This window comes from Aedes albopictus, chromosome 1 (assembly GCF_035046485.1).
Source record: "Aedes albopictus strain Foshan chromosome 1, AalbF5, whole genome shotgun sequence".
Classification (NCBI taxonomy): Eukaryota; Metazoa; Arthropoda; class Insecta; order Diptera; family Culicidae; genus Aedes; species Aedes albopictus.
In genome coordinates, this window is record NC_085136.1 from 69,784,426 (window position 1) to 69,811,498 (window position 27,073).

General features: G+C 42.3%; 2 protein-coding genes across 3 annotated transcripts; one reads left to right on the plus strand and one right to left on the minus strand.

Annotated features, from left to right (window-relative positions):
• Nucleotides 1–31: 31 nt before the first annotated feature.
• Nucleotides 32–27,073, minus strand: LOC109404700 (transcription factor grauzone-like). Of its 2 annotated transcripts, none has more exons than XM_029877391.2 (4): nucleotides 26,856–27,073; nucleotides 2,415–2,531; nucleotides 331–2,346; nucleotides 32–269 (listed from the first exon to the last, which is right to left on the minus strand). In XM_029877391.2, the coding sequence occupies exons 2-4, from the start codon at nucleotides 2,523–2,525 to the stop codon at nucleotides 87–89; spliced, it is 2,310 nt and encodes a 769-aa protein (XP_029733251.2). In that variant the 5' UTR covers nucleotides 2,526–2,531; nucleotides 26,856–27,073; the 3' UTR covers nucleotides 32–86. The 2 variants fall into 2 exon arrangements, with proteins under 2 accessions (XP_029733251.2, XP_062700779.1); XM_062844795.1 differs by lacking the exon at nucleotides 26,856–27,073 and adding an exon at nucleotides 6,237–8,091.
• LOC134284996 (uncharacterized) lies at nucleotides 10,453–14,308 on the plus strand. The gene is made up of 2 exons (XM_062844805.1): nucleotides 10,453–11,791; nucleotides 12,462–14,308. Exons 1-2 carry the CDS (start codon nucleotides 10,685–10,687, stop codon nucleotides 12,858–12,860), a joined length of 1,506 nt encoding a protein of 501 aa, XP_062700789.1. The 5' UTR covers nucleotides 10,453–10,684; the 3' UTR covers nucleotides 12,861–14,308.

Sequence of the window (27,073 nt, forward strand, 5' to 3'; positions counted from 1 at the left end):
ATAACATCGGTCCAAATCCACACGTGCAAACTTACCTCAATGCAATTTATTCAACTGTTTTCAACAGAACATAACTTCGACTCAATTTACGACTGGACCGCTTCGCTGGCTTGCGCCAGTTTGGCCGCTTCTTTCTTCAGCTTGTCTTCGAGCCACTGCTGCGGGTGCGCCTTCTTGCGATGCGATGCCCTGTTGGCGTTTGAGTTAAACGTTCGATCGCAAAAATCACAACTGTACAGCACGTCACCCGTATGCGACGCCATGTGCTCCTGAAAAAAACAAAACGGCGGATAAGCATTGCTTCGAAAGTGAAACAACCCAAACCTCTACCTTCAATCCGATTTCTCTCTTGAAGTTTTTGCCACAAACCGAGCATATAAAATCGCCCGTTTCATGATTTTTCATGTGATACTGGTAGGTGATCACATTCTTGCATTCCTCGCCGCAAACTTCACAGGTCTTCGTCCCCGAGTGCAGCCGCATGTGACGCGACATCTTCAGTGTCCAGGCGTTGCAAAGAGGGCACTGTACTCGCGGCTTTTGTGGTTTCTTCTTCGCCGATTCGTCGTGCGTTTTCAGATGCGACCAATAGGTATGGTAGTTGCTGTAGGTTTTGGCACACACGTGACAAACAAAGGTCAGCTCTTTGGTGTGCGTCGACTTGTGATGCTGTGTCAGCATAGCTTCGCAGATGAATCGCCTGTCACAGATTTCGCAGCGCCATTTTGGGTTGTGATTCCGTTCGTGAACATTCAGGAACTTCTGATGCGAAAACATCTTCGGACACATGCTGCACTTGATAGTCTTCGCTTCCTCCGGTGCATGATTTAGTTCTATGTGTCGTCTCAGCGAATCCCCATGGCGTAGGTTCTTTTGGCAAACTTTGCACTGGAATCTGGTCGGATCCAGATGGTAAAGAATGTGATCGACTAGTCGTGGTTTGGTATTGAACTTTCCATCGCAGCAGAACACGTAGGCAAGTTTCTTATGCTCGTCCATTGAATGCTTCTGCAACGCTTGGAACGAACTGCACTTCTTCTTACACGTATCGCAATCTAGGGCAATGTGTTCAGCGATCATTTTTTCATTCTTCTTGTCCTTTTCGCGAGCTTGACGCTTTCTGATTGCTCTTCCATCTGATTCTCCGTGGATCTTGGCGTGCTTTGCTAAGTTACATTTGGTGGAGAACTTTTTAGGACACGTCTTACAAGGATATTTCCTTTCATTTAGCGGCGTGTGTACTTTCAATACGTGCCTGTTTAGTGCTTCACTATTGGGGCATTTCCTTGGGCATTGGGTACATTTGAAACGGTCCGGATTCAAATGGAATCGTACATGATCAATGAATCGATAGCTGTTGACAAGTTTACGATTACAACAGTGCACTGTTGCGCGCTTTCTATGGTTCTCCATGGAATGCTTTTGCAAATCTTTGAAGGTTTCGTGACGTTCTGAGCAGGTATCACATACCAGTGGCAAATTTTTCGATACATACTGCTGAATCTCCACTTCATCCTCTAGTACTTTTGTTTGTTCTGCGGTTTGTGATTCACTTTGCTCGAAGTCGTTACCATCATCGTCTTCTCCATTGTTTGATCCTTCTGAAACATCACTTTCCTCTTCGGAGGCTTCACCATCTTCTACATCACCGCTATCTGCTTCACCATCACTTTCCTCATCGTCCGTACCTTCCGTTTTAATAACGCCTGCTCCCTCTTGCTCTAAATCACAGCCATGAACGGTGCGAGTGTGCCTCTTGAGAGCCTCTCGATTGCCACACTGCTTGGAACACTGAGAACATACGAATCGGCTCGGATCCAGGTGAAACCGTATATGATCCACGAAGCGATAGCTTTTCGTAAACTTCAAATTGCAACACTGCACAGTCGCTTTCTTTGCGTGCTCCATTATTGAATGTCTCTGCAAAGTGTCGAAAGTTGTGCAACGCTTCGAGCACGTATCACAATCTAGAATGAGCTGTTGGGACACGTACTCCTGGACCGCGTCCAGTTCATTCTTCCGCAATCTTGGACGCTTGCCAGCTTTCGACATATCCGATCGTGAGCTCTTTTTCTTCGTTTTATGATCTGCATCGTCATCATCATCATCATCACTAGAATTGTTACTTTCATTCGAACCTTCTTCATTCCCTTCAGCTTTCATCAACTCATCAGACTGCTCGGGGATGAAATCGTGCTTAACATTTTCCTGTTTAACCTCTAGCAGTTGTACGTGCGGAAAGAGCAGTTTAGAATGCAGTTCTTCCACTTCACAGTAGAACCGATGAAAATCTTCAATCTTGTTCCAGCAAGGATAGCAAATGGTACTTTTAAGGTACTGATTTTCCTACGAAATAAAATAAATGTATTCTCAAAATTCCTGAACATTTGCAACGCCAGGACTTTATGACTTACACCAAACCAAAAATGCTTGCACAATGCATTTTGGATCTCTTTGTTTGTTCTGATCTCGAAGGATTGATCATCGCAATCGATGGATTTGGCACACGTTAGGCAATCAGGCATAGTATTCTGGTAGAAAAGCACAAAATAAAAAAAAATATCTTTAGTTACTGAGGCTGCCTGACAAAAAAGCGTAAACATTGGAAAGCTGTAGATAAGTATGTACCTACTAGATAAAAAAAAACATGTTCTGGTGGGATTTGAACCCTGAAATCCGTATTTTCTAAACAGGTGCGGCGCTTTAACAAACTGATCCATAAAGCAGATTGAAATTCGGTGGAATAGATATTTAGCCAAATAGAACCAACCTATTATGTATTGAGATTGAGGCCAGATTCAAAACATGGGTTCGGAACCTTACCACATTATCCAATGTTACGCGCCAACCGATGCTGCCGAAATGCAAGACAAAGACTGCCAACTGAATGCCGGCGTGGATAAGATTACAAAAAGTTGCTAAAGTTGCTACGCGAAGGTTGATTTCGACAACTCGGACTGCGTCAAGGAACGCCAAGGTCTCAGAGAAATGAGCGAGAAAGGAGACCTTTTTCCAGAGTGGCAACAATGACATGGTGATTGGGGGATCGCTCTTTCCTAATTAACCAGTGCCACTAAGTGACATGGGTTTCCCGTGATGGTGTCACGGAAAACCAAATCGACCACATCTGCATCAGCCGTCCGGATTGGTTTCGACCTTGAAAACCCACTTTTTCTTCAGCGCTTTCCGCCCCTTCGGAAGATCCACCAGACACCACGTCTCGTTCACGTTCAACGCATCGAATTCTGCCTCCATTGATTCAATCCAACGGTCTTGGTCGTTCCAGCTTTGCGCTTCCTGCAGCGTATCAGGGTACTTGGATACCTGTGGAATGTATTACCACAGACGAATTGAATCAGTCCGGTTTTACAATTGATACTTTGCCGGCCAAGCCCTTTAGTCCCTGTATATGTCGGTAGGCCAAGTCCTCGTTGAATTGCAAATGAACTCGAAAAAATCTGTATCCTCTTCCATCGTCTTCGTTACACATGATCAGATGCGCTTCCAGCCGGTTCGTTTATGCCTACTTCGCGAATTCTACAATGTTATCCGGATCAAAAATATCCGCCCCGTAGAAGGGATCAAAGATCTCCGGAGATCCCATTTTTCACGGTGTTCCGGGATTCTATTCGACCGACTTGCGTTTTGGTGCTGCTAGAGAGGTAGCAAAAAGCAGAACTTACTTACAATTTTTTCATAAACAAACATGTTGATGACAAGTCGCTTGACAGTTCGCTCATTTCGCCCGTTCAAGGGGTCCAGCAAAGCGCGCTGGTTACACAAAGCGAGAGGGGCTTACCAAAGGGTGAAAATAAAAGTGGTACCGAAAAAAACGATTACTGCTCCGTCTGTATCTTCGTTTGTGGTATTACGGCGTGGTCGTTATCGGAAGAAAAATCCAAAGTTCCGTGGACTTGGCGCTTCCAGTCACTGTGCCCAGTTGCGTACAGCGGCCGTGCGCTCGTTGCAAACCCGCTCACTGCAATGCTTTGTTGTTGCAAGTCCGCTAATTGCAAAATTTGACACGTGTTTGCAATTAAAAAGCAATCAACTGTCCAATTTTTTTCTTCGAATGAGTGTAATCAGTTTCGTACCTTTTAATTCCGCCCTATGTTGCTTATCCAGATACGCGTATTTCGACTACCACTTGTAATCTTCCTCAGTGTCAGTTATCCACACTGAGGAAGATTACAAGTGGTAGTCGAAATACGCGTATCTGTCAAAGGATAAGCAACATAGGGCGGAATTAAAAGGTACGAAACTGATTACACTCATTCGAAGAGGGTATTCTGCTTAGAGGGTTCGAAAAGTCGGTAGAAGATGTCAAATTTGTGCTGTCAGTCATGCTGGTAGTGCATTTTGATGCACTTTAGTGTCAAAGAGACTTTGAAATTAGCGAATGGCATTCGCTCGTTGCAAAGTAAACATTTTGCAACGAGCGAACGGTCGCTGTATTCCAACTTTATGGTTTTAGCATAGACAAACAGACATATCACTTGGAACAAAATGCGATAAAAATCCTCGTCACGCAAACATAATCGTCCAATGCTAATTACACTGTGGTACGCAAACTTACTGAGTAGATGGCGATAGTGAGCAAACGTCAAACAGGAGCAAAAACGATGCGAGCGCCATGAGCGAGCGATTTGCGAACTACGGAATATTTGAATAATCCGTTAAAAAGGGAAACGATGGGAAGTGAGTAGAGTGAGACGTCTGTTTGTCTGTGGTTTTAGCTTCGACCTGTTCCCGCACGGAAAAACGAAAGTACCCAAAAGTGAGTTCATTCCACCCAACTTCGAGGTTGCGTGCGGGAAGCCAATTTTGAGTTGCTGGAGTCGATGTTTAGGTAGGTAGTTTGCATTTAGGCGTATACGGCCAAACTACCTAAAGTCAAGGTTCTTTTTACTCAACCGTCAGTTAAAATTAATCAACTTTCGGTACTGTGCCACTTACTCAATTTTGGCTTCCCGCATCGAACTCTCAAAGTTGGGTTGTTTTGCTATTCACTCTCTGACAACAATAAAGAGAGCGAATGAAACAGGATGCAAAAAAGAACTCAAAAGTGAGTTTAAAAATACTCAAATTTGGGTTCTCTTGTGTTTCAGTGCGGACATAGTGGTGCCTGATGTCGATGTGCTTGCTACGTGCTGAGTAGCCAACTTCACGTTCCGCCAAGTTGATATCGTTCTTGTTGTCACAATGAATCACCAAAGCATCGTTCGTTCTATGGAGATCGAACAAGAAACCTTTCCACCACATGACCTCTTGCGTTGCAGTTGACAGAGCTATGTAGGGTAAGAAATCAAACTTTGAACTAGTCAAATTGTAATCTTAATTTGAACCATTTCAAAATTCATTAAAACGACGTACTTCTCAGGCAAATATTGTTCCGAAAAAGATGTTAAACAGCTTTTCGTAATATAACCTGGTAACAAGGACTTTAAAAGCATTGAAAACAGCGTTTTTGTCATGGAAAACAGGCAATTGAAAAATTACTGTGATTTCACCCATTCCCCCCAAGAGAAAGCACATTTTCGGTGCACTCGTACAGCTCATGCATTGTATCACACGCAATATGTGAACACGTCAAATGAAAGCTTATTTATCGTAGAATCGACCAACCGAATAATATTCCGCATTATTTGTCATAAAATTATCAAATTTAAGTGATTCTTACTTGGAGAATGTTATCTTAAGTTGAACCATTTGTAATCTAAATTTGAACTAGTAAACGGGGGTGAGCTTCTAGTATTGGCCTGTAGATTGCGCTAGTGGTTGCTTTGTTTACTCTTGGGGGATGAAAAATTCCAAATTTAGTTTCCAAATTCCTAGAGAATTTCGAACATTCTGAGTTGAGATTCCACTGCCTAATGAATAATAGGTATGAGAATTAGCAGATTCATGTGATTTTTAATTGTTTAGCATGGAATTGGCTGTTTTGTGAGATGCTCGAGCTGCTGCCGCCAGTAGTTCAAATTAAGATTAAAATTGGTTCAAATTATGATTACGATGGTTCAAATTAAGATTAAAATCATAGTTGGTGAAAAATCAAATATTTCAATGAAATTCGGTGCAAATACAAACTTTTTACCATTTAACAGAAAGCTTATACCCGTGGCTTTCATGTACATACGATTTTGCCGTAGTATTTTTTTTTCATGTGGGAGAAAAAATAACTTAAAATTTGCACTGCTTCAGAAAGCCGCAATTTGGTTCAAATTTTGATTACCTACCCTATTCTGCCTCGGTGGTCGATAGTGCAACGGTAGATTGTCGCTTCGAGTTCCAGCTAACAGGTCCAAAGTTCTGTAGGAAAACATATCCGCTGACGGCCGTCGTGTATCTTGATCGTTTCCCCAATCTGCGTCGCTGTAGCCGTAGAGTCTCGTGTCCTCGGCTCGTGTGTACGTAAGCTTTTCGTGCTTCGTACTCCTCAGATACCGCAGTATCCGCTTAGCCGCCGTCCAGTATGCGGAACCAGGATTATTGCAATAATTGTTGATCAAACTTACCGCATGGCTAATGGCTGTTTGATACTGGCCTCCAACCACTGAACATTCGAAAGAATGAGGAAATCGTCCACGTATGTTGCTATAATGACGAGCTTTCCTGCAATGATCCGATGGTAAATGCAACTTCTACCGCTCGACCCCATCTGCTTGAGTTTCGTGTCCAACTTCCGGGTCCATACTCTGGCTTGTTTCAGACCGTACAGAGCTTTCTGCAGCTTGCAGACTTTCGTTGGTGCCCTGTCATCACGGAACCCTTCTGGCTACTCCATGAATATCTCCTCGTCATCTAAGTCGCCCTGCTGGAATGCAGTCACCGCGTCCATTTGGTGCACTTCAAGGTCCAGCTTCGCCGCCAATACAAGGGGGCAATGCACTGTTGCATAACGGACGACGGGAGAGTATAGTGCCCCGCACAATGCATACGTTTGCGTGTGCGTGACAGTAGTTTGACACATTTCCCATGGGAAAACTGTCAAAAAAAAAACGCAAACCTCGACGGAACGGACGCTATGTGTTCCAGGCTTATGTGTCCTGGTAGTCCACGCCCTTGATCAGGATCACCAGTCGCGCCTTATATCGTTCGATGGAGCCATCTACGTTCGTCTTGATTTTGAAGACCCACTCGTTCTTCAACGCCAGAATTGACCAGACGCCATGTATCGTTGTCGCTCAACGCACGGATCTCGCTCTCCATCGCGTTAACCCATCGATCACCGTCAGGTCGGTTCAACGCTTCTTCAGCGGTTTCTGGCTAATCTCGACTCTGTGGACAACATGCCTCAGAAAGTTTTCTGTTTGTTACGGATGCGAAAGGATACTTGCCTGTGACTGAGCGCTCCCAGTCACTGTGCTCAGAAATTTGTTGCAGACCAACATCTTCTTCTTTGGGATGTGACGGGAGCGCGATGCTTCTTGAAAGCCGCTTGGCTGCCACAATCCTGTGAAGAGACAAGTTTCCGAGGTAGGACACTGTATGCGACCTTATAATTAGAATACTTGCCTGGTCGATGGCGCTCCCTCTCGCTGCGCCTCGGAGTAGGATGAACACTGTCTCGAGTTGGATGCGGAGGGAGCGCAGACGAATGAACTGCTTCTTCCTGTTAAAACCAGTCATTTCGGTTTCGGAGGGATTAAGAAAGACGTTGTGTGCTGTGCACGGTCTATAGACTTCTGCCTACATAATTTATTTGTACATTTAAAACAGCCTCAGCTCTCCCGTTCTCTCAGTTCTAGATTTTACTTTAAGGTGACTGTCTCTATTGTCGCCTTATATCTATTCGATAGGATCTTTGATCACAACAACTCCTTTCCCCTTAAGTTTTTCATTGTATTACAATCTGAACACATTTCTTAAACGAATGTTGAAACATATAGTTTTTTGCATTTTAATTCTCTTTGTTATACTGCTATTATTTCTGTTTATACCATTTAGTTTTTTTTATTATTTGTCTTGTATACATGTAATCGAACTGAATAGTAGTTACAAATGTACGTCCCATTTCCTCTTCTAAGAAAAGGCAATACAATTATTAAACCCGGAGCTGTCACTTCAATAAAATAAATCATATTTAAATATTCTATAAAATTTTGTTTAAAAAAAACAAATGCTTCAAATCGATATAAAAAATAGCACGACAAAAAAACTTTAAATATTTGCAGTAAAATAGGGAAAACTGCCCTAGTCAATACTGTTGGATGCTACATCCGGCAGCAGAACTCCAACGCAGGGACTTTCACGTAAAGAAAAGAGTGATACTTAAACAACTAGTGAATATATTTACTTGAACTTAAACGAGTACAAAAAACGAACAACATCTATCCTGTTCACAACTCGGTTCACAACACAACTGATCTCGCGTCAAAACAAAAACATGATTGAGGGGTGGTGTAGTCGATACAGTGCATACATTACGATCCAAAACTCTGAGGGGGGAGACACTATCCTACCTTCAACACTCCTCCTTAGTGCTCTTACCTCTCATACAATAGCTCCTCCTGAATCAAACAACTTTCTCCTCCTGAATGAAAGCATTTTTGGCTGCGTAAATAACAAAATTTAAAACTTATACCCTGTGGTAACTAACACAAGTTTGGGGGGTTTGAGAATTAGAGTGTAATTGGTCAATAAAGAGTTAAGAACAGCTATCTGATGGGAGTTATTGTTAAAGCATTAATATGGAAGAAATACCAGGATATCACATTGGCGATCCTGCCAAATCGGATGTTCGGTTCAGCGACGTTTCGCTTGGGAGGATTTTATCAGGTGAGTTGGATTTACATATTGAATAATATTGAAAAACAAAAAGCTGCAGCATGGTAAAAAAAAAAAGTTCACTAAGAAGAAGACATCCGCAATGATGACTTCCGGTTGCCAGATAGACGGATTGTGCTTGAACTAAGTTTGCAAAAAAAAAAACAATAATGCTTGCGCTGAGTTAAGCTCAAAGCCAAGTAAAAAAAAAAAAAACTTGCGCTGAGTTAAGCTCAAAGCCAGGTTAAAAAAAAAAATTGCGCTGAGTTGAGCTCAAAGCCAATATGACAAAAACAAATTCCTTGCACTGGGTTTAGCCCTAAGTCGAGTGAGAGTGAAAATGTGTTGAGTGGGATGCAAAGTCAAAAAAAAAACACGATCTTGCGCTGAGTTTAGCTCAAAGCCAAGTTAAAACAAGCAAATAAAAAAAAAAGATAAATCTTGCGCTGAGTAAAGCTCAAAGCCAAGTATATAAAAAAAGCGAAATTATGAAACTGAGCAAGACTTGCGCTGAGTATAGCTCAAAGCCAAGTAAACCATTTCTAGAAACAATCAACGAATGTACTAGCTAATTGAAAACAGAAAAATAAATAAATAAAGCTAATTGTTAAGCAATAAGTTGAGTAGAGCTCCAACATAAAAAAATAATAATAAATAAAATAATAATAACGATAATAATAATTGATTATTTTGCATGCATACCGGCAACACTGGTTATGTTGACAATGCAGATAAGGGACAAGTGAAAATGAAACCAGCGCCAATGCGTGAACCAGAGAAAATAGGTAGAGAAGCGAATAGTGTGAAGCCAAAAATACCTTATCGAACCGTCAAACTGGTATCCTAATGAACAAAATCAACAAACCTTGACGATTGCCGCAAAAGTGAAGATAAGTATTGCACTCATTTCAAACAAATTTTCACCAAAGTTTCCAAATATTATGGATAACAGTGCAAACAACATTGATTTCTTGAATTAATGAAAATTGTTCCATTTTGGAATATCAGTTTGATAATTCCTAGTTAATACAACAACAGTATAAAAAGTTTTCAAATGCGGTATGCGCGATAGGCACTACCTTCGATGGGTGGATTAATCTGCTTTGCGACAGTTGCCAGCATCCGAGCAATGAAATCAAAACAGAAAAAGTGTTGCCGTTCAGGCGGCTGTTCACTCTTCGCTTCTCTACCTATTTTCTCTGGCGTGAACGAAAACAAAAAGAGAAAAGGAAGGTAGATTTATGTCGCTAAATAGAAATAACCAGGCCCCTGGCATGAATGAAATTTATCGTAGCCAACATCTAACTGCCTTATACTCATATTCGTGCAAATTGAAACGAGCGTGTAATCAACAAACGCAGCTTTTGTTTGATGTTGTGAGCCAGACACAAAATCACATTCACAATGCGTGTTTGTTGGGTTGCTTTATTCAACTAATCGCATGCTCCTCTTACCGTACATTAATATTAAAGCGAGTTTGAAGTGTTTTGTGATCATAAGCGGTGGAAAAAATGATTCCAAAAACTGATCAACAATCCAAAATAAACGTTAAACAAAAAATTGTTGATGTTTTCGCATTTGACAGTGGGCGCTATTAATTAGCGCCCAGGACATCCTGTCTACCATGATTCCAATGCATTGATATAGGCCGTGTCAGGGGCCTGGAAATAACAGAGTGAAAGACACAGCGATATTTTGCATTGAGTTTCGGTTGGCAGTCGGTAATGCCACATCATTTTCAAGTGGAAAAAAAAATAACGGCACAAGTGTTCACATAGGCAGCGAAGAAGTTGTGATTTTTTTTGCTGGATTTTTGCGGTGGGATAGTTTTTCCTTGAGTTTTTCAAGGTAATGTGATTTATCTACATGTCTGGTAGTTTAACCATCATCTATAAAAGCCAGCTTTTCATTTGCAGAAATGAGTGGTCCGTGGCAGGTGACCGAAATTTCGTCAAGCGATGACTCTGGTGACGAGACTAGCGTCATTCCGTCGAAGAGACCGAAATATGATGCCAGGGTGGAAAATGCAGCGGAGTCATCATCGGAGAAGAAGGAAAAAACGAAGACCGAATGGCTATCCGGCTCATGGCCACTGAAGCCGTTCGACGGATCGCTCCCTACAAACAAAAGAAAGGCGGAATGGGTGAGATACCGTGATCAGTTCGAGCGCATTGTCTCGTGTAAGGCGCCTGTAAGTGGAGCCACGAAATTGACTGGATTGAAAATTTTCGCTGGCGATTACTTGCTAAGCATAATCGAGATGCAGGAAAAGACGGTTACGGATGCGTCGGCCTGTATTTATGCAGCTACGATTTCGGCTCTTGATAAGTTCTTCAGTCAAACATGCGATGCAGCTAAAGAGCGCATGAAGTTCAGAGATATGCGTATGAAAGCCGTGGAAACGTTTTCAGATTTTGTTGTACGATTGGAGAACCAAGCTCGATTCTGCGATTTCAGCCGTGAGCAAAGAGAGGAGGAATTTGTACAGGCGCTCCTTCGACGATCTGTCCCTAGTATTTCCGGAAAGCTGTACGAGATGTCGGACTTCCTTGGAAATGATTTGGAGCGTATTATCAATCACGGAAAACACCTGGATTACATAAGGGCAGAAGCGGAAGAAGCGAGGACACCATTCGACGAGGGACCGCAAAGCAATGTGCCGGAGCGTGATTCATATGCCGCTGACGTCAAAACCGTCAATGCAATTCAGAAATGGAAACAGGTCTCGCGGAAGGATGAGTATGACCGTCGTAAGCACGTCGACCGGCGAAGCGATACAGGTGATTCCGATAGGCGTAAACGTACTTGGGATTCCAGGCAATTAAACCGGAGTTGCCAGAAGTGTGGCAAAGTCCATGGCCCGAGAGAATGCAAAGCTTTTCGTGCGAAGTGTTATAACTGCGGCAAATTGAATCATTTCGCGGAGTTTTGTTTTTCCTCGAGGCAGGGAACAACAAATGCGCGACGTCATCGAAACTCGGGCACCAGTGACGATTTTAAAACCGAAGCTGGAATTATTAATCAGGTAGACACCGTTTGAGTTTTTTTTGGTAATAAATCACGAGCATGTTTGTCTATAATATCACTAAAAAAATGAAAACATGTAGAGATGGGTTCGCTCGTTGGTGACTTGCTACCCAAATGAAACTCGCATGGGAGGTATGTACAGCAGAGTCTGTTGGGCAGATAGGTTAAAATGATTGTACTTGTAATAAATTGAATTGGATTGCGTTACAAGATAACAATAATAAAGCTCCTTGTTACCACAAAAACTGGCATTTGCAGTTTTTCCAATACGCAATTGAGGTTATTTCATGTTTTTAATGATTGGAAAAATCCAGCTAATGCTCATTTATTTCATGTTATTTCTTTAGCAGAAGTACGCACTGTAAATTTAAGTGCATATGCATTGAGTTGCAAAATATCATTGAAGTAACAGTCTAATTAGAAAACAAACTTTTGTTTGTGTTTTTGATATCCTACACATGCTTACGATGGAATTCAACATAACATTGAATAAGAAGTTTACATGGTAAGGCAACATGGGTAATCAAATATACCAGCAGTTTGTTGGCCTAACCAGCGAATGTGACTAGCGAATCGGGCACAGTCTTAAACCAACTAGCGAATTCCAGCTGTAAGAAGATTCACAAAAGGTTCATTTCAACTTTTGTTTCCATACTCGTCGTTTTCAGCTGATCACAGGGGAGACAAAGACTATGTCAGGACTAGATGATCAAAGATTTGTCTACTGTACCATTGGGACCCAGCGCATCAAGTTCTTAGTGGACTCAGGTGCCACTGTTAATACAGTTACATGCGATGACTGGAACCTAATCAGACAGAATTGCCGAACAGTGATACAGGACATCGTGGTGCATCCAGAAGAGATTCTCAAAAGTTATGCGAATCACAATCCCTTGGAAGTGGAATGTTCATTTTGTGCGTATGTTGGTGTTTTGAATAGTGTTCAACCGACGCACAAGGCAAAATTTTTTGTCGTGAAGGGTACGCAGTTATCGCTTCTAGGATATGAATCGGCGGTATCCCTAAACCTTATACGCATAGGACACGACTTGAGCAAACAAAGGTAGGATCTTTATTTATTTAGCGCATGTAGTTTAAACCAGAATAGAAAAAGACATTTTTTTTCCTCTGTGTGATAGGATGATAAATTCGATCGACCTACATGATACTGCTTCAGGCGCTCCAACAGAGTTTCCAAAAATCCCTGGAGCGGGTGTGCGATTCAGGATTGATGAATCCGTTACGCCCAAACAGATCATACGATACAGTATCCCAAAAGCTTTTGAGACAGCAACGAATTTACGGATGAGATCGATGGAAATGAACGGGATCATAGAAAGGGCTGATAAAGAACATGATGTTATTTCATTTGTTTCCCCACTGGTGCTTGTTCCAAAGGGAAATAATGATTTCCGAATTGTGGTGGACTATCGAGAAGTTAATAAGGCGATCATACGTGAACCTTATCCGATGCCGTCTCTTGAAAAGATCTGGGCAGATATTCCATGTGGGAAAGGTACGTTGTTCTTCACTAAGCTTGATCTAAAAGATGCGTATTTCCATGTAGAGCTCCAGGAAGACGTGCGTCATTATACCACATTCATGACCGCAAATGGCCTGATGCGGTTCAAGCGGCTACCGTTCGGGCTTTCCTGTGCCCCAGAGTTATTCCAGCGCGTAATGGAGCGGCTGTTGATCGGCTGCAAGAATATCATCGTCTATCTTGATGATATATTAATCTTTGCGCTAACTATGGAGGAACTGGAAATACTCGTTGCAAAAGTCAAAGAGATTTTGAAGAGCAACAATCTGACTGGAATTTTTGGGTTTCGATATCGATGGATCTGGAATACTGCCGATGAACAACAAAATATCAGACATCAAGGGTTTCAAGCGCCCTAAAGACACCTCTGAACTGCGTAGCTTCTTGGGAATGCTAACATTCATAAGCCCGTTCATTTTGAATTTTTCCCACAAAACCAAACCGTTACGCGATCTGTTGAAGTCCAAGTGTAGATTCGAATGGAGTGAAGCACACCAGACGGCTTTTGAGGATCTGAAAAGTGCAGCTGAGACCGACCTGATCAAGAGGGGTTATTTCGATGAAAAGGACAAGACGATACTCTACACCGACGCGTCTCCATGGGGCCTTGGAGCCGTCCTCGTCCAAGAGAATAATTCCGGGGAACACCGAATAATCGCGTGCGTATCTAAGAGTTTGACCAGTGCCGAATGTCGATATCCTCAACTGCATCGGGAAGCGTTGGCCATCGTATGGGCGATGGAACGATTCGTTTACTATCTTCTGGGTCGCCATTTTGTCCTACGTTCTGACAGTGAGGCCCTGATGTTCATGATGAAGGGTAAGAACCGGAAAGATGTCGGAAAAAGGATAATGTCTAGAGCGGAAGGTTGGTTACTGCGGACTGATCATTTCTGGTTCGATTTTGAGCATGTGGCAGGTATTAGTAATATAGCTGACGCCGCTTCAAGAATTGCAGTTCGTCGAGATGATCCACATTTTGGAAAGAAGAAGGAATCACATGAATTGTGCTGCGTTATTGCAAATCCAGATACCCTAAGTAGTCAACTTTTGGCTTTGACTAACAAGCAGGTTGGTGATGAAACGACCAAGGACAAAGAGCTGCAAGCTGTGGTATCATGCATAGGCAAAAGTGAGCGATGGCCGGTGGAGATTTCGAAGTATCAGGCGTTCCAGAGCAACTTGTACACTCAAGGAGATATTGTGATGAAAGACGAAAAAATGGTTCTTCCAGCGAAACTTCGAGAAAGAGCGCTGCGTTTAGCTCACCGAAGTCACCCCGGAATGTCCACAATGAAAAACATTTTGCGTCAAGGCTTATGGTGGCCTGGCATGGATCGGGAGATTGAAAATTTCGTTAAAAGCTGCCCAGAGTGCCAAATGGTTACTGTATATAATCGACCACCTCCGATAACAATGACTGAGCTTCCTAACAACGTTTAGGACTACGTTTCAATGGATTTTTCAACTGCATCCGATTTGCATAACTGGAAGGCATTGATCCTCACGGACAACTATTCGCGGTTCCTGGTAGCTATTCCGATGGATAAAACTGATACGGACGCTGTCAAACGAGCATTGAAGAAAGTTTTCAACACATATTACATCCCCAAAACTATGAAGGCTGACAACGGTCCTCCGTTCAATAGTGTGGAGCTGAGAACATGGCTCAAGGAAGCATGGGGGATCAAGTTGATAAATAGTACACCTTTGAATCCAACTGAAAATGGGTTGGTTGAGCGAAGCATGCAAGGCATAAATAAAATCACTGCGATTGCTAAGCTCGGCAGACTCAATTGGAAAGATGCGTTGGCTGACTATGTAGCTGCTTACAACTCATGGCCTCATAATGTGACGAAGGTCCCGCCAGCGGAACTGATGTTCGGTAGAACCGTCAGAAGTTTGTTGCCGAATCTGCGTACGGATTACAAGAATACAGACGATGGGGAATTACGCGATCGGGATCAAACAGCCAAGTTCATCCGAAATACAAGGGAAGACACGCGCCGCCATGCTCTTGAGCCACAAATTCGAGTCGGCGATACAGTAGACGTTCGATAAGTGCAATATGTTTACGTTTCACTTACCGAATGAAATTCGATAACTGCAACAACTGACAGACGTCACATAACTGTCAGTTGCTGCAGAATGCAACCAATGTGCATACGAAAAACATCGCATTGTAACAAAAGTGCATGCGAAAAACATCGCATCGCTGTTGACATTTCATTTTGACGGATAGCGGTGCGATAACTGCAAAATTGTTGCACTTAGCGGACTTGCAGTTAAAAAGCATTGCAGTTAAAGCGTTTGCACCGAGCGAACGTCTACTGTAATGTATTAGTATTACAAACAAAAAGAGACAAAGCGGACACGCCTTACAAGAACACGATACACAAAGTCGTACAAGTAACAGGAGGTCGAGCTACAATAATGGATATGACTACGAAAAAGTCATATGATCGTAGCGTAAAGTTCTTGAAAAAGTTCGTTGAGCCTACAGCAGATGGTACTCATCAAGACACGTTTTCACCAGAGGAGGAGGAATCAAGTATGCAGGCGGGAGAAGATCCGGCTGTTCAGCCATCATCTGCAGGAGAACAATCCATACTGGACGATGTTGGTGCTAATGGCAGGCCTCACACATCAGCTGACAATGACCAACTGCAAAGGCGGCGCAATTGTCAAACAATACGGAAACCTAAACGGTACATCGACGCAGTGATGTTTGAATAAGATAGTAAATAAGTTTGTCATTCGTTTTTCTCATTCTTATTTGTTGCAAGGGGAGAATGTGGTAACTAACACAAGTTTGGGGGGTTTGAGAATTAGAGTGTAATTGGTCAATAAAGAGTTAAGAACAGCTATCTGATGGGAGTTATTGTTAAAGCATTAATATGGAAGAAATACCAGGATATCACATACCCTGCGTTTATGGTTGCTTTACGATAAACAGCGAACCTCTTCTCTCATCAATCAAAACAACGTCATTTCCCCTCAAAATTCTACATATTCCTGAGCTGAAACAAACTGTCAAACCTTCGTCAAGCATACGACTCACCGATAAAATATTCGCTTTCATCTCTGGCACGTACAATACCTCCTTAAGTCTCACGTCCGTTTGTCGTCCATCTTCACCAACTCCAATGAACCTTCCGTTACCGCTAACGTTCACATCGACATTCCGACCATCAGCCAATGCACACTGGGCCACGAGCGGGATCTAGCAAGTAAAAACCTCTAGCGTTTTGGGAGTACTTTTTTTTGAGTTGGTGTCTTCTGAGACTTGTATTAATTTTACCTGTACTTTTAGGCGGTGAAGAAAATTAGTTGGTAATTTTGCCGCATAGGTGGCGCTGCGATACTAACTTTTTTGTCTTACGTCCTAGAGGTTTCCCGTCTTCTGCAAAGTTGTAGAGCGTGCAAAAATAAGTAAAGTTGTCGAAGACACCAAAGTTGTGTGACTTCAAATAACAAAGTTATATTAAAAATAGTAAAATTTACGTGAAAATCACGTTTTCATGACTATTTTTAATGTTTATCTCAAATTTATCAATTTTAACACTTTACACGTGTTAATCAAAGTGGCTTGTGTCTTATAATACCAACTTTACAATTTTTTTGAGACCTTTAAAATAGTTTTTCGGGCATAATAGTAAAAATTACTATGATTTTTACTAGCAGTTTTTCCAAAAAGCTGCAAATTTCGGCTTAATTTGATGCTTGCTTCGAAATATACCACTCAAGATCTATTAAATCTGAAAGTTTGCCGGAGGTATAATTTGGTGTTTTTGAGATATCTTGTTTCTAAATAATGATGTTTTTAAATCTAAATTATTTTGAAAGAGAAGCAATTCTTTATTCCACAGTTTTTTTTGTCTGTATTAACGAGATTTTTAATCCTAGGCTAGTTCATCTCGGGATATTCCGGAGTTGTCCTGCCAGTAGATACTCACGGATCACTTTTCAATTAAGAGTTTTATGTTAACTCATCGCCCTGATTACTCAAAATTGACGTTTTGTGTTCAATTGTTTTGTGCATCAATTTGTTAAATCAACAGTGCTCATATATTTATTGGTCTATTGAAAGAAAGAAATTATAATGGTTTTTGACCCTGTGTGAGCGACTCACGCAAGTGCGAAGTTTCGTAATATGTACCAATCCGTGTGGTCAATAATGATTTTCAGTTAACTCAACGTACATACGTAAAAATGAATAAATTATTGGTTATATTATAAAAAAAAATCTTCAGCTCAAGATGAGATTTGAATTCACGACTCTTATACAAGTGCTTTACTTACTAAGTCACAGTGCCAATTAATGACACGGCATTGATGAGCTAAGTTTTTTTTTTCCATAATGTCATCAATATCCATCTAAACATACGTTGAGTTAACTGAAAATCATTATTGATTCCACGGATTGGTATACCGGAACTTTGCACTAACGTAAGTCGCTCACACAGGATCAAAAAGCATTATTTTTTTTCTTTCAATATACCAATACATATATGTGCATTGTCGATTCAATACATTGATGCGTAAGACAATTAAACACAAAACGTTTCAATTTCAATTAATTAAGGCGTTGGGTAAACATAAAACTTTTTATTTAAAAGTGATCCGTGAGGGTCTAATGGCAGGACAACTCCGGAATAAAGATTTGCATCTCTTTCAAAATAATTTAGGTATAAAAGCATCAATATTTTAAAACAACATATCTCAAAAACACCAAATTATACCTCCGGCAAACTTTCATATTTAATAGATCTTGAGTGGTACATTTTGAAGCAAGCATCAAATTAAGCCGAAATTTGCAGCTTTTTGAAAAAACTGCTAGTAAAAATCATAGTAATTTTTACTATTATGCCCAAAAAATCATTTTAAAGGTCCTAAAAAATTGTTAAGTTGGTATCATCAGACACAGGCCACTTTGATTAACACGTGTGAAGTGTTAAAATTGATAAATTTGCGATAAACATTAAAAATAGTCATGAAAACGTGATTTTCACGTAAATTTTTCTATTTTTATTATAACTTTGTTATTTGAAGTCACACAACTTTGGTGTCTTCGGCGACTTTATTTATTTTTGCACGCTCTACAACTTTGCAGAAGACGGGAAACCTCTAGGACGTAAGATAAAAAAGTTAGTATCGCAGCGCCACCTATGCGGCAAAATTACCAACTAATTTTCTTCACCACATTAAAGTACAGGTAAAATAAATACAAGTCTCAGAAGACACCAACTCAAAAAAATGTACTCCCAAAACGCTAGAGGTTTTTACTTGCTAGATCCCGCTCGTGGCCCAGTGTGCAATGTAACCTTATCTCTGCACCGTATAGCTTGTTCCAAAAACTCCTTGTTCCCGGTCATGTGCCTCGTGCACCCGCTATCGATGATCCATCCTCGGCAATCTTCATTCTGCTTCGTTTTTGTGGTGAAACACACTTGTCTTGTATCGCTGCCGCTAGAGCCAGAACCATTTCCGGGGAAATCATCTTCTTCACGTCGTCGTCTTTCCGCTTGGCCCCGTCTCACAGCTGCCAACTTGACACAGTCACGAACCAGATGTCCTTCTTCTTGGCAGTAAAAACACACACGTTTCGGCCCATCCGGATTGCTTCCCGCATAAATCCAAACCACACCAAAACATCACGGAATATGGTTTATAGTCGATTCTAAACCATAATCATTATGGTAATCTCAACCATAAGCCAACCATTACTGGGTAAAGTTTCGACCATAATGAATAAAGTTTTTGAAGACTCGACCATATGAGCAACGGGTCGTTAAGAATGTTTACCGTATCAAAATACTACTTTTTGTGAACAAATTTCGCCCGACGACAGTAATGTAAACATATCCAATAAGGTTGAGAAATCTACTACCGGAAAGTTGGAACTATGGTTGGGCTACAATCGTACAATAACAGGAAACAGTTGGTGGTGTGGTTCAAATAAGACTTTCTTTTTTAATTTATTTCTAAACTTAATTGAGGTAAAATTCAGAACGCAAACATTTCTAATCATTTTATATTCATGTATATTATAAAAAAATCTCTTCATATGTCATTAAATCACAACAACTGATATCTGGTTGAATTCCCGACGAGTACTGCAGCAGCTCAGACGAATGAGCGGATGGATCCACTTCCACGAATAAATTGCATTTCGGCATATTCGGACGAAACACAACAACGAATTTCTCGAACAGCAGCCTTGTAGACACATCAGGAGGCACATTTGGTGCTCGCGTTGGCTCCGTATCCGCAGCTGCGTTTGATGTTAACAATTGTTGACGTAATGCTTCGGCTCTACGAATGTAAAAAAAAAACTGTTTAAAAATACATATTTTAAGGTATAACACAACTTACCTCCATTTCCACGTCCAGTGCAGTTATTACAGCTCCCGATTAAGCACGAATTAATAAGATAATAGCAAACTACCGAGCAAAATAAAAACAAATATAAACGAAAACATTCTTTCACCTAATTTTCTGCAAATTGAAAGATGGCTGCCAATTTTTCGAGTTACGATCCAGCCCAGCAAGTGAACCACAGGTGGTGCGGTACGAAAATCTTCTCATATGGTAGATGCGAATGTGGTCGAATCGCAACATTATCAGACAATTTATGAACAATAACGGCTAATGTTCCAGTAGTAGTTGCAGTCCTGGTATGATTTTACCGTAATCGGCTGAACATACAACAACTATAATCAAAATAGGTTACCATTCACACTGCGTTCACGATACGGTTTGTCTTGTTTAGAGAAAGGTTAATTTCTATGCGGGTTCCTGGGTTGCTTCCAACATTCATACGCCTCATCGCCACTCGCAAAGCTTTGTCTTCGGTCTCCTCTTCAGTTTCACATCTTCGGCGCCACTCGTCCAAAAGTTTTCCTTTCACGTATTCCATTTTCATATCTCCTTCCGGATGACCTTCCAGCGCCGTAATTAACGGATCATACGATCTAGGCAAACTGGAGAGCATAATGGCCACGATCCAATGTTCTTCCAGTTTTTCTCCCATGCCGAGAAGCTTATGCACAAGTCCAGATATTTCCACCAAATGACTGGACATGTTACCCCCTTCTGACAATCTAACCGAGCACAACTTACGCAACACATGTATTTTGTTGGTAAGGGATCCGCGATCATGATATTGCTTCAGCATCGTCCACATTTCATTTGCCGTTGTTGCATTCAGCACATGGCACAGTTGTCCGTCGTCAAGAGCAAGTCCGATTGCCGCTCGCGCAGCTCCATCTTTCGCCGTCCACGCTGGCGTTTCGTTGTCGGGCTTCGGCTCACTTACCACCGACCACAAACCTTCTTTGATGAGCAGCAGCTCCATCCGGAACTTCCAGCTGACCCAATTGTTATCACTCAATCGCTCCATCAGCACTTTAGCTTCTGCCATTGCGAAGACTAGTTCCGAATCGTTCCGAATCACTCAATGTCACTCAACTTGATTTACGTCCGCTTTTCACCCGGAAACAATAAGCCACACTTCTTCCCTTCTTTTCTTTATCCTGGGCACATAACCTGTTGGATGCTACATCCGGCAGCAGAACTCCAACGCAGGGACTTTCACGTAAAGAAAAGAGTGATACTTAAACAACTAGTGAATATATTTACTTGAACTTAAACGAGTACAAAAAACGAACAACATCTATCCTGTTCACAACTCGGTTCACAACACAACTGATCTCGCGTCAAAACAAAAACATGATTGAGGGGTGGTGTAGTCGATGCAGTGCATACATTACGATCCAAAACTCTGAGGGGGGAGACACTATCCTACCTTCAACAAATACAAACATAAACAATAAAAGTACACAGTATGGTTGAGTTGGCAGTTACTCTCAAAACAAATACCAAAAAAAACACCATTTAATGCCACACAAAAACAGAAGTTATGCACACAAGTTCCTCTTCTGCTACAAAGTCCCAAAATTGGCGCGTTGAAAAATAGGCGAACTCGATGAAACACCAGCAGCAAACGACATCTCATTTGCAGCATAATCATTTGTCCAATTCAGGCGATGATGCACTGCTACTGCAAATCACGTTACTCACTACTGTTCCGCTCACTAATGCTCTTTCTCCTCATCTCATCGCGCTCATGGTGAGCTGTTTCATTGAGTACCCGCGAGGCTCTCAACAAACTGTAGATGTTGCTCTCCTTCCAAGCGCCGTTAGACTTTTCATCCAAATACTCATTCTAGTCAAAAGAATGGGAAAAAAGGCAAAACACAAAACAGGCGGCCATGAACAAAAAAATCAATACCGTACATAAAGCCAAAAAATTTCAAAAAACTGCAGACACAAAAAACGATTGCTCTTAAAACAGGGACGGAAAAAATCTGCTGGACCAGGAAGAAGAAACGTAATTTCAGTATCCTGTTATCCACAGAAACACGTCCAGAAAAACAAACGCGAGCAAATTCATTACACAAACGGTCTACAATAGGTGGCCTACACAAATTAAAACGCGGCAAAAAATGCATCTGGCTGGGCCGCGCCAAACCACAAAACAATTAAAAAAAAAAACTACCGAATTGACACACGCGACACAAAAAAAAACGATTTCATCCTCGAAGCCACTGTTAAAACCAGTCATTTCGGTTTCGGAGGGATTAAGAAAGACGTTGTGTGCTGTGCACGGTCTATAGACTTCTGCCTACATAATTTATTTGTACATTTAAAACAGCCTCAGCTTTCCCGTTCTCTCAGTTCTAGATTTTACTTTAAGGTGACTGTCTCTATTGTCGCCTTATATCTATTCGATAGGATCTTTGATCACAACACTTCCCTCAAACAACTTGCTTCCAAATCTTCTACTGCTTCCGGTTCCAGTTCCGTATCCGTGTCTTCGACGACCTCAGCTGGTTCAGTCTGAACCGAGTCGCTCGCTTCATCACTCTGGACGATCGCACCGGTATCTTCACAGTAGGGTACCACTTCCGCTTCAGCATGGCCGGCTTGGCAGGCCTCCGATAGTATAATGATGTCCCGGCTAACGAAAACTTGTTTTGTTACCGGATTAAACACTCAGTACCCCTTGGTATACTCCACGTAGCCAACCAGAACGCAGGGAATGGATTTTGCGTCCCGCTTCTTCCTCTGCTCCTTGGGTACATATGCCATCACTTTAGACCCAAAAATTCGAAGGTGGGATAGATTCGGTCGCTTACCGAAAAACATTTCCAATGGTGCTGCCGGGCTGCCCTTGGTCGGAGATCGATTAGCAAGGTACACTGCCGTGGATGCAGCCTCTGCTCAAAAACGTTTATCGAGCCCGAGCCCGCCAGCAAGCATGGTGCCTTCTCCTCAATCGTACGATTCATCCGCTCTGATGAACCATTTTGCTGCGGGTTGTACGGTACTCTCCGCTCGTGCCGTATCCCGCTCTTCTTCAGCAAATCTTGAAACTGCTGGCTTAGATACTCCAATCCATTATCAGTTCTCAAGCATTTGATTTTATTTCCAGATTGATTTTCAACGTGGGCCATAAATTCTTGAAGTGCACTGAACGCATCGGCCTTTGATTTCAGAAAGTACACAAGCGTCATCTTGATAGCATCGTCGATTAAGGTGATCCAGTACTTGCTGCCGCCTTGCGACGACTTTTCCATCGGTTCACACAGGTCTGAGTGGATTAACTCCAGCACATCCTTCGCCCGAGCTCTACTCGATTTGAACGGTAACTTTCGATGCTTCCCTTCGGCACATGGCAGCTCGGCATTGTCGATCCGTGGATTTAGATACCACTGGCCATCGTGGTCAACCGTTTGACGCTGTCGATGTTGAGATGCGCCAACCGCCGATGCCACAGTTCCAGGTTGCCACACGGTTGTGCAACAAACGATTCATTCCGCTCAACGAGATCCAGCTTGTACAGACCATCCATCTCTTTCGCTGTGGCAATGACGTCGCCTGTTGACTCGTGTTCAACTTCACACGCTTTGAAGGCAAACGTGACCCGATACCCTTTCTTGCTAAACTCGCTAACAGACAAGAGGTTCAGTACAATCAGTTGACAACCACACATCAAATACGTCGAACGTGCTTTTTTGATCTCTCGTTTTCGATCGCTGCGTGTGAAAAAATGTACGGTGTGCGGAAAAACACTTTAGTGGTCGATTTTAGTGTGCTTCCAATTCGCCCTGAAATTGGAAAAGTGCAGGCTTTCTTGGAGACGGAAATGAATCTCCAGTACGCGGATGTCAGAAGCATACAGTTGCATCATATTCGCAACTGTGTGCTCATCGAAATGGTTTCCACCGATGTCGTCTGTCGATACCAGACAGAGAACAATCTGAAACGAAGAATGCTTTGTAACAACAAAGAGTTTCGGATCCCGGTGTTTGTCGATTGCGATGCAGTAGAAGTGCGTGTGCTTGACCTACCTCCGTCGGTCAGCAACACAGCCGTTAGCGAATTCATGATAAAGTTTGGGGAAGTGATCTCCATAAGAGATGAATCATGGAAGCATTATTTTGCCGGAATGCCAAACGGTGTGCGGGTATTGCGAATGAATCTTTTCCGAGATATTCCTACAACCGTCTCCATACAAAATGAGAGAACGATGGTCGTGTACCCTAATCAACCTAAATTACGCGGGACGTCACACCCCGGGGAGAAGTGCTCGGACTCCAACCCCACTACCATTATCGAGATCCCATCAGCAACATCGTCGCCTGCACCCGATTTGTTCAACCAAGCCGACTTCCCACCGATAGACAACCAGCCGCACAAATCATCATCTGCCGCACCGAGTGCATCATCGAACGTGCCTATTGTTGAAGAGGTGAAACAAAACGAAGAGGACTGGACTGACATCGACGACAATGACTCGACTTCATCGACAGAATACAGTGTGGTTACACATAAGCGAAGGCGATCGCGAAAACAGGAGAAGAATGATAACAAGAACGCTTGCAATGATTCTCGTTATGATCAGTGTTCCTCAAACACGGGTCATGTAGCGGAACGCATAATTGACATTCTGTCGAAACAGAAAGTTAATCCAGTGCAAAATAAAAAAGGTAAATTCTCTTGATTATATTATGTATAATTAAACTAGAAGGTCGGCTCTGTAAAGCTGTTCACGGCGGGTGAGCCTATAAATAAACGAACTGGTAAAAAAAAGAGGTTCAGTGCGAGATCTGGAACACATGAAACGTCAGCAATATCGAGATCGGCGTACGTACCTTCTACACTGGCGGTAAGCTTCACGCTTCCAACTGCCGCCACTGGGATCTCCACTGCATTGGCCACGTAAATGGATGACTTCTTGACCTCTTGGACTGCGACCGGCACATGTGACGTCCTGCTCCAGAATCTAGGATCCAGCTCTCCGTCTGCTGCACCGGCTTATGCAGTGCCAATAACGCCGCCTGCTTGTGACGACCAGAGCCTCCGACGACCTTCGACTTCTGTGGACAATCAGATGCGAAATGACCTACCTTCTCGCACTTGAAGCAGCGTAGGTTTGACTTCTCCTTCTTGTTTTTCTTGTTGCGTGCCAGCAACGTTCCGGCAGAATGTCCTGATTTTTCGTCTCTTTCACACGTCACGTCTTGCAGGATTTTGGACTTGACTTCATCCGCCGTTAATTGGACTCCAGACGCGTCAAGCCCCATGATCATGGGTTCATACCACCTCGGTAAACCCATCAGCAGGATCAGCAAAAGCCACTCGTCGTCCAACTTGAACCCGATTTCTTCGAGCCACAAGCTTGTGGACATTATCTCGTCCACGTACTCTTCCACCAATGAACAATCTTGCAGTTCCAAACGTGTCAGTTTGCGTAACAGGTTGATCTTCCGTGTCCTGTCGCACTCCTGAAATGCCGTCTTCAAACTTGTCCACGCTTCCTGCGCCGTCTTTGCCTTCTGAACCAGGCTGTAATTATACGGTTCGATGCTGAGGCAAACAGTCACGAGAGCTCGCTCCGACAGATCCGCGTTCAGCTCGTTACCCTTTGGAGGGTCCACCGTTCGCCACGTTCCTTCGCGGATTATTACCATCCTCATAGCAAACGCCCAAAAAACGTAGTTTTCGCGTCCTTTCAATTTTTCCACCGGTATGAGAGACATACCGCCAGGAAGCCTCGGAGCAACATCCGCTTGTCCTCCGCCGGGTTGGTTCTCACTGCTGCCGTGAGCTTTTTCACTTCGTCTTCCGTTACCATCGCGTCCGCTTCTGGCTTGATTTCCGCTTCTGTTTTGGTTACCACCGCCTCCGGAACGCCTGGTTTTGTTTCTTCCGTCTTGAAAAATCTTCTAAATCTCGAACGTGAAAAAATCTTGAAGCGAAAAAAAAATTTCTTCGGCTTGTTGATCGGCCGTTTCTATGGTTACTCGTACTACGGCCCATAACCTGATAGCAGAGTAAACTCGACTGGTCGGTTAGATGAGCGAATAAAGAATGGTTTATTTCTACATATAAAAAGCAAGGCTTGCTATGCTAACAAGAATCAAAAGCGTCTGAACATGTGTAGTGATTAACAAAGAATGATTCATTGAGGGGATACAAATTCAATGCTTACTATGTTAACAGAAAACTGAAAATTTTCAAAAGGAATTGCTGGACTAATTTTGGAAAGAGTTCCTTGACGATTTCTTGGAGGAATTTAGCCTGACAGAATTCCTGGAGGAATCCCTGCAAGAATCCCTGGAGAAATTCCGGAAGGAACTCCTCGAGGAATTTCTGAAGAAATTTCAGAGGAACTCCTGTAGGAATCCCTGGAGAAACTCGCCGAAGCATCCCTTCAGGATTTCCTTGACGAATCCCTGGAAAAAAATCCTGGCAGAATTATGGGTGAAAGCTCAGATTAATTCCTGGAGAATCATCTGGATAAACTACTGGAAGAATCCCATGGAAAAATTCCAGAGGATTTTTGCAGAATCTCCAGGAAGTTCCAGGAGAAAGCGCAGATATATTCTTGAAGGCATTCCTGGACGAATCTTTGGAGGAGTTCCTGAAGTTATTCTTGGAAATATTGCTGGAAGAATTTCTGGAGTTATTCATAAAGGTATACATGGAGGCAACCCACTGACAGGCATTGTTATCAACATTTCTTTAGTAAAAACGGGCCCAAAATGTGTTGATCAAACGAAATTGGGCCCCTGATGTCACTACTGTCACTCCATGCTATAGGTATAGGCGTGTCAATGGCGTGCATGGAGGTCCTAGGAAGTTTTTCTGGAAGAGTCCTGGCAGGATTTCCCTAAAGGATCACTACAGTAATTCTTGGAAAAATCCTTGGAGAAATACATTTAGAAAACTCAGCCAGCTGAGAAGCAGACTTTGTCCCAGTTGGGACGAACTACAAGAAAAAAATAACTTCTTTTTGGAACTACGAGCTTCAATAAGTTCTGGTATACCTATTTGAAAATTTTTTGATTCAAAAAATGAATCAACATGTTTGGTATTTTCATACCGAAAATTTCAAGCTGCAGAGCAGTCTAATTTTACCGTGCCGACATGCCCAATATGTGTTACTTACCCTATCAATGAAGACGACAACCCACACAGTTTACAATATCCGCTTTTTCACTTCAAATTTCACGATTTGACCAAAAATTTCACTTGTTTACTAAACTACACTTTCTAATCGAATGATTTATCGCAAAAAATTAGAATAAGCCTTCCAGATTTACGAAATAAATGGAAATTGAAAACTCAGAAACTTTTTCGACCGCCCACAAACGACAAGCAGAACAA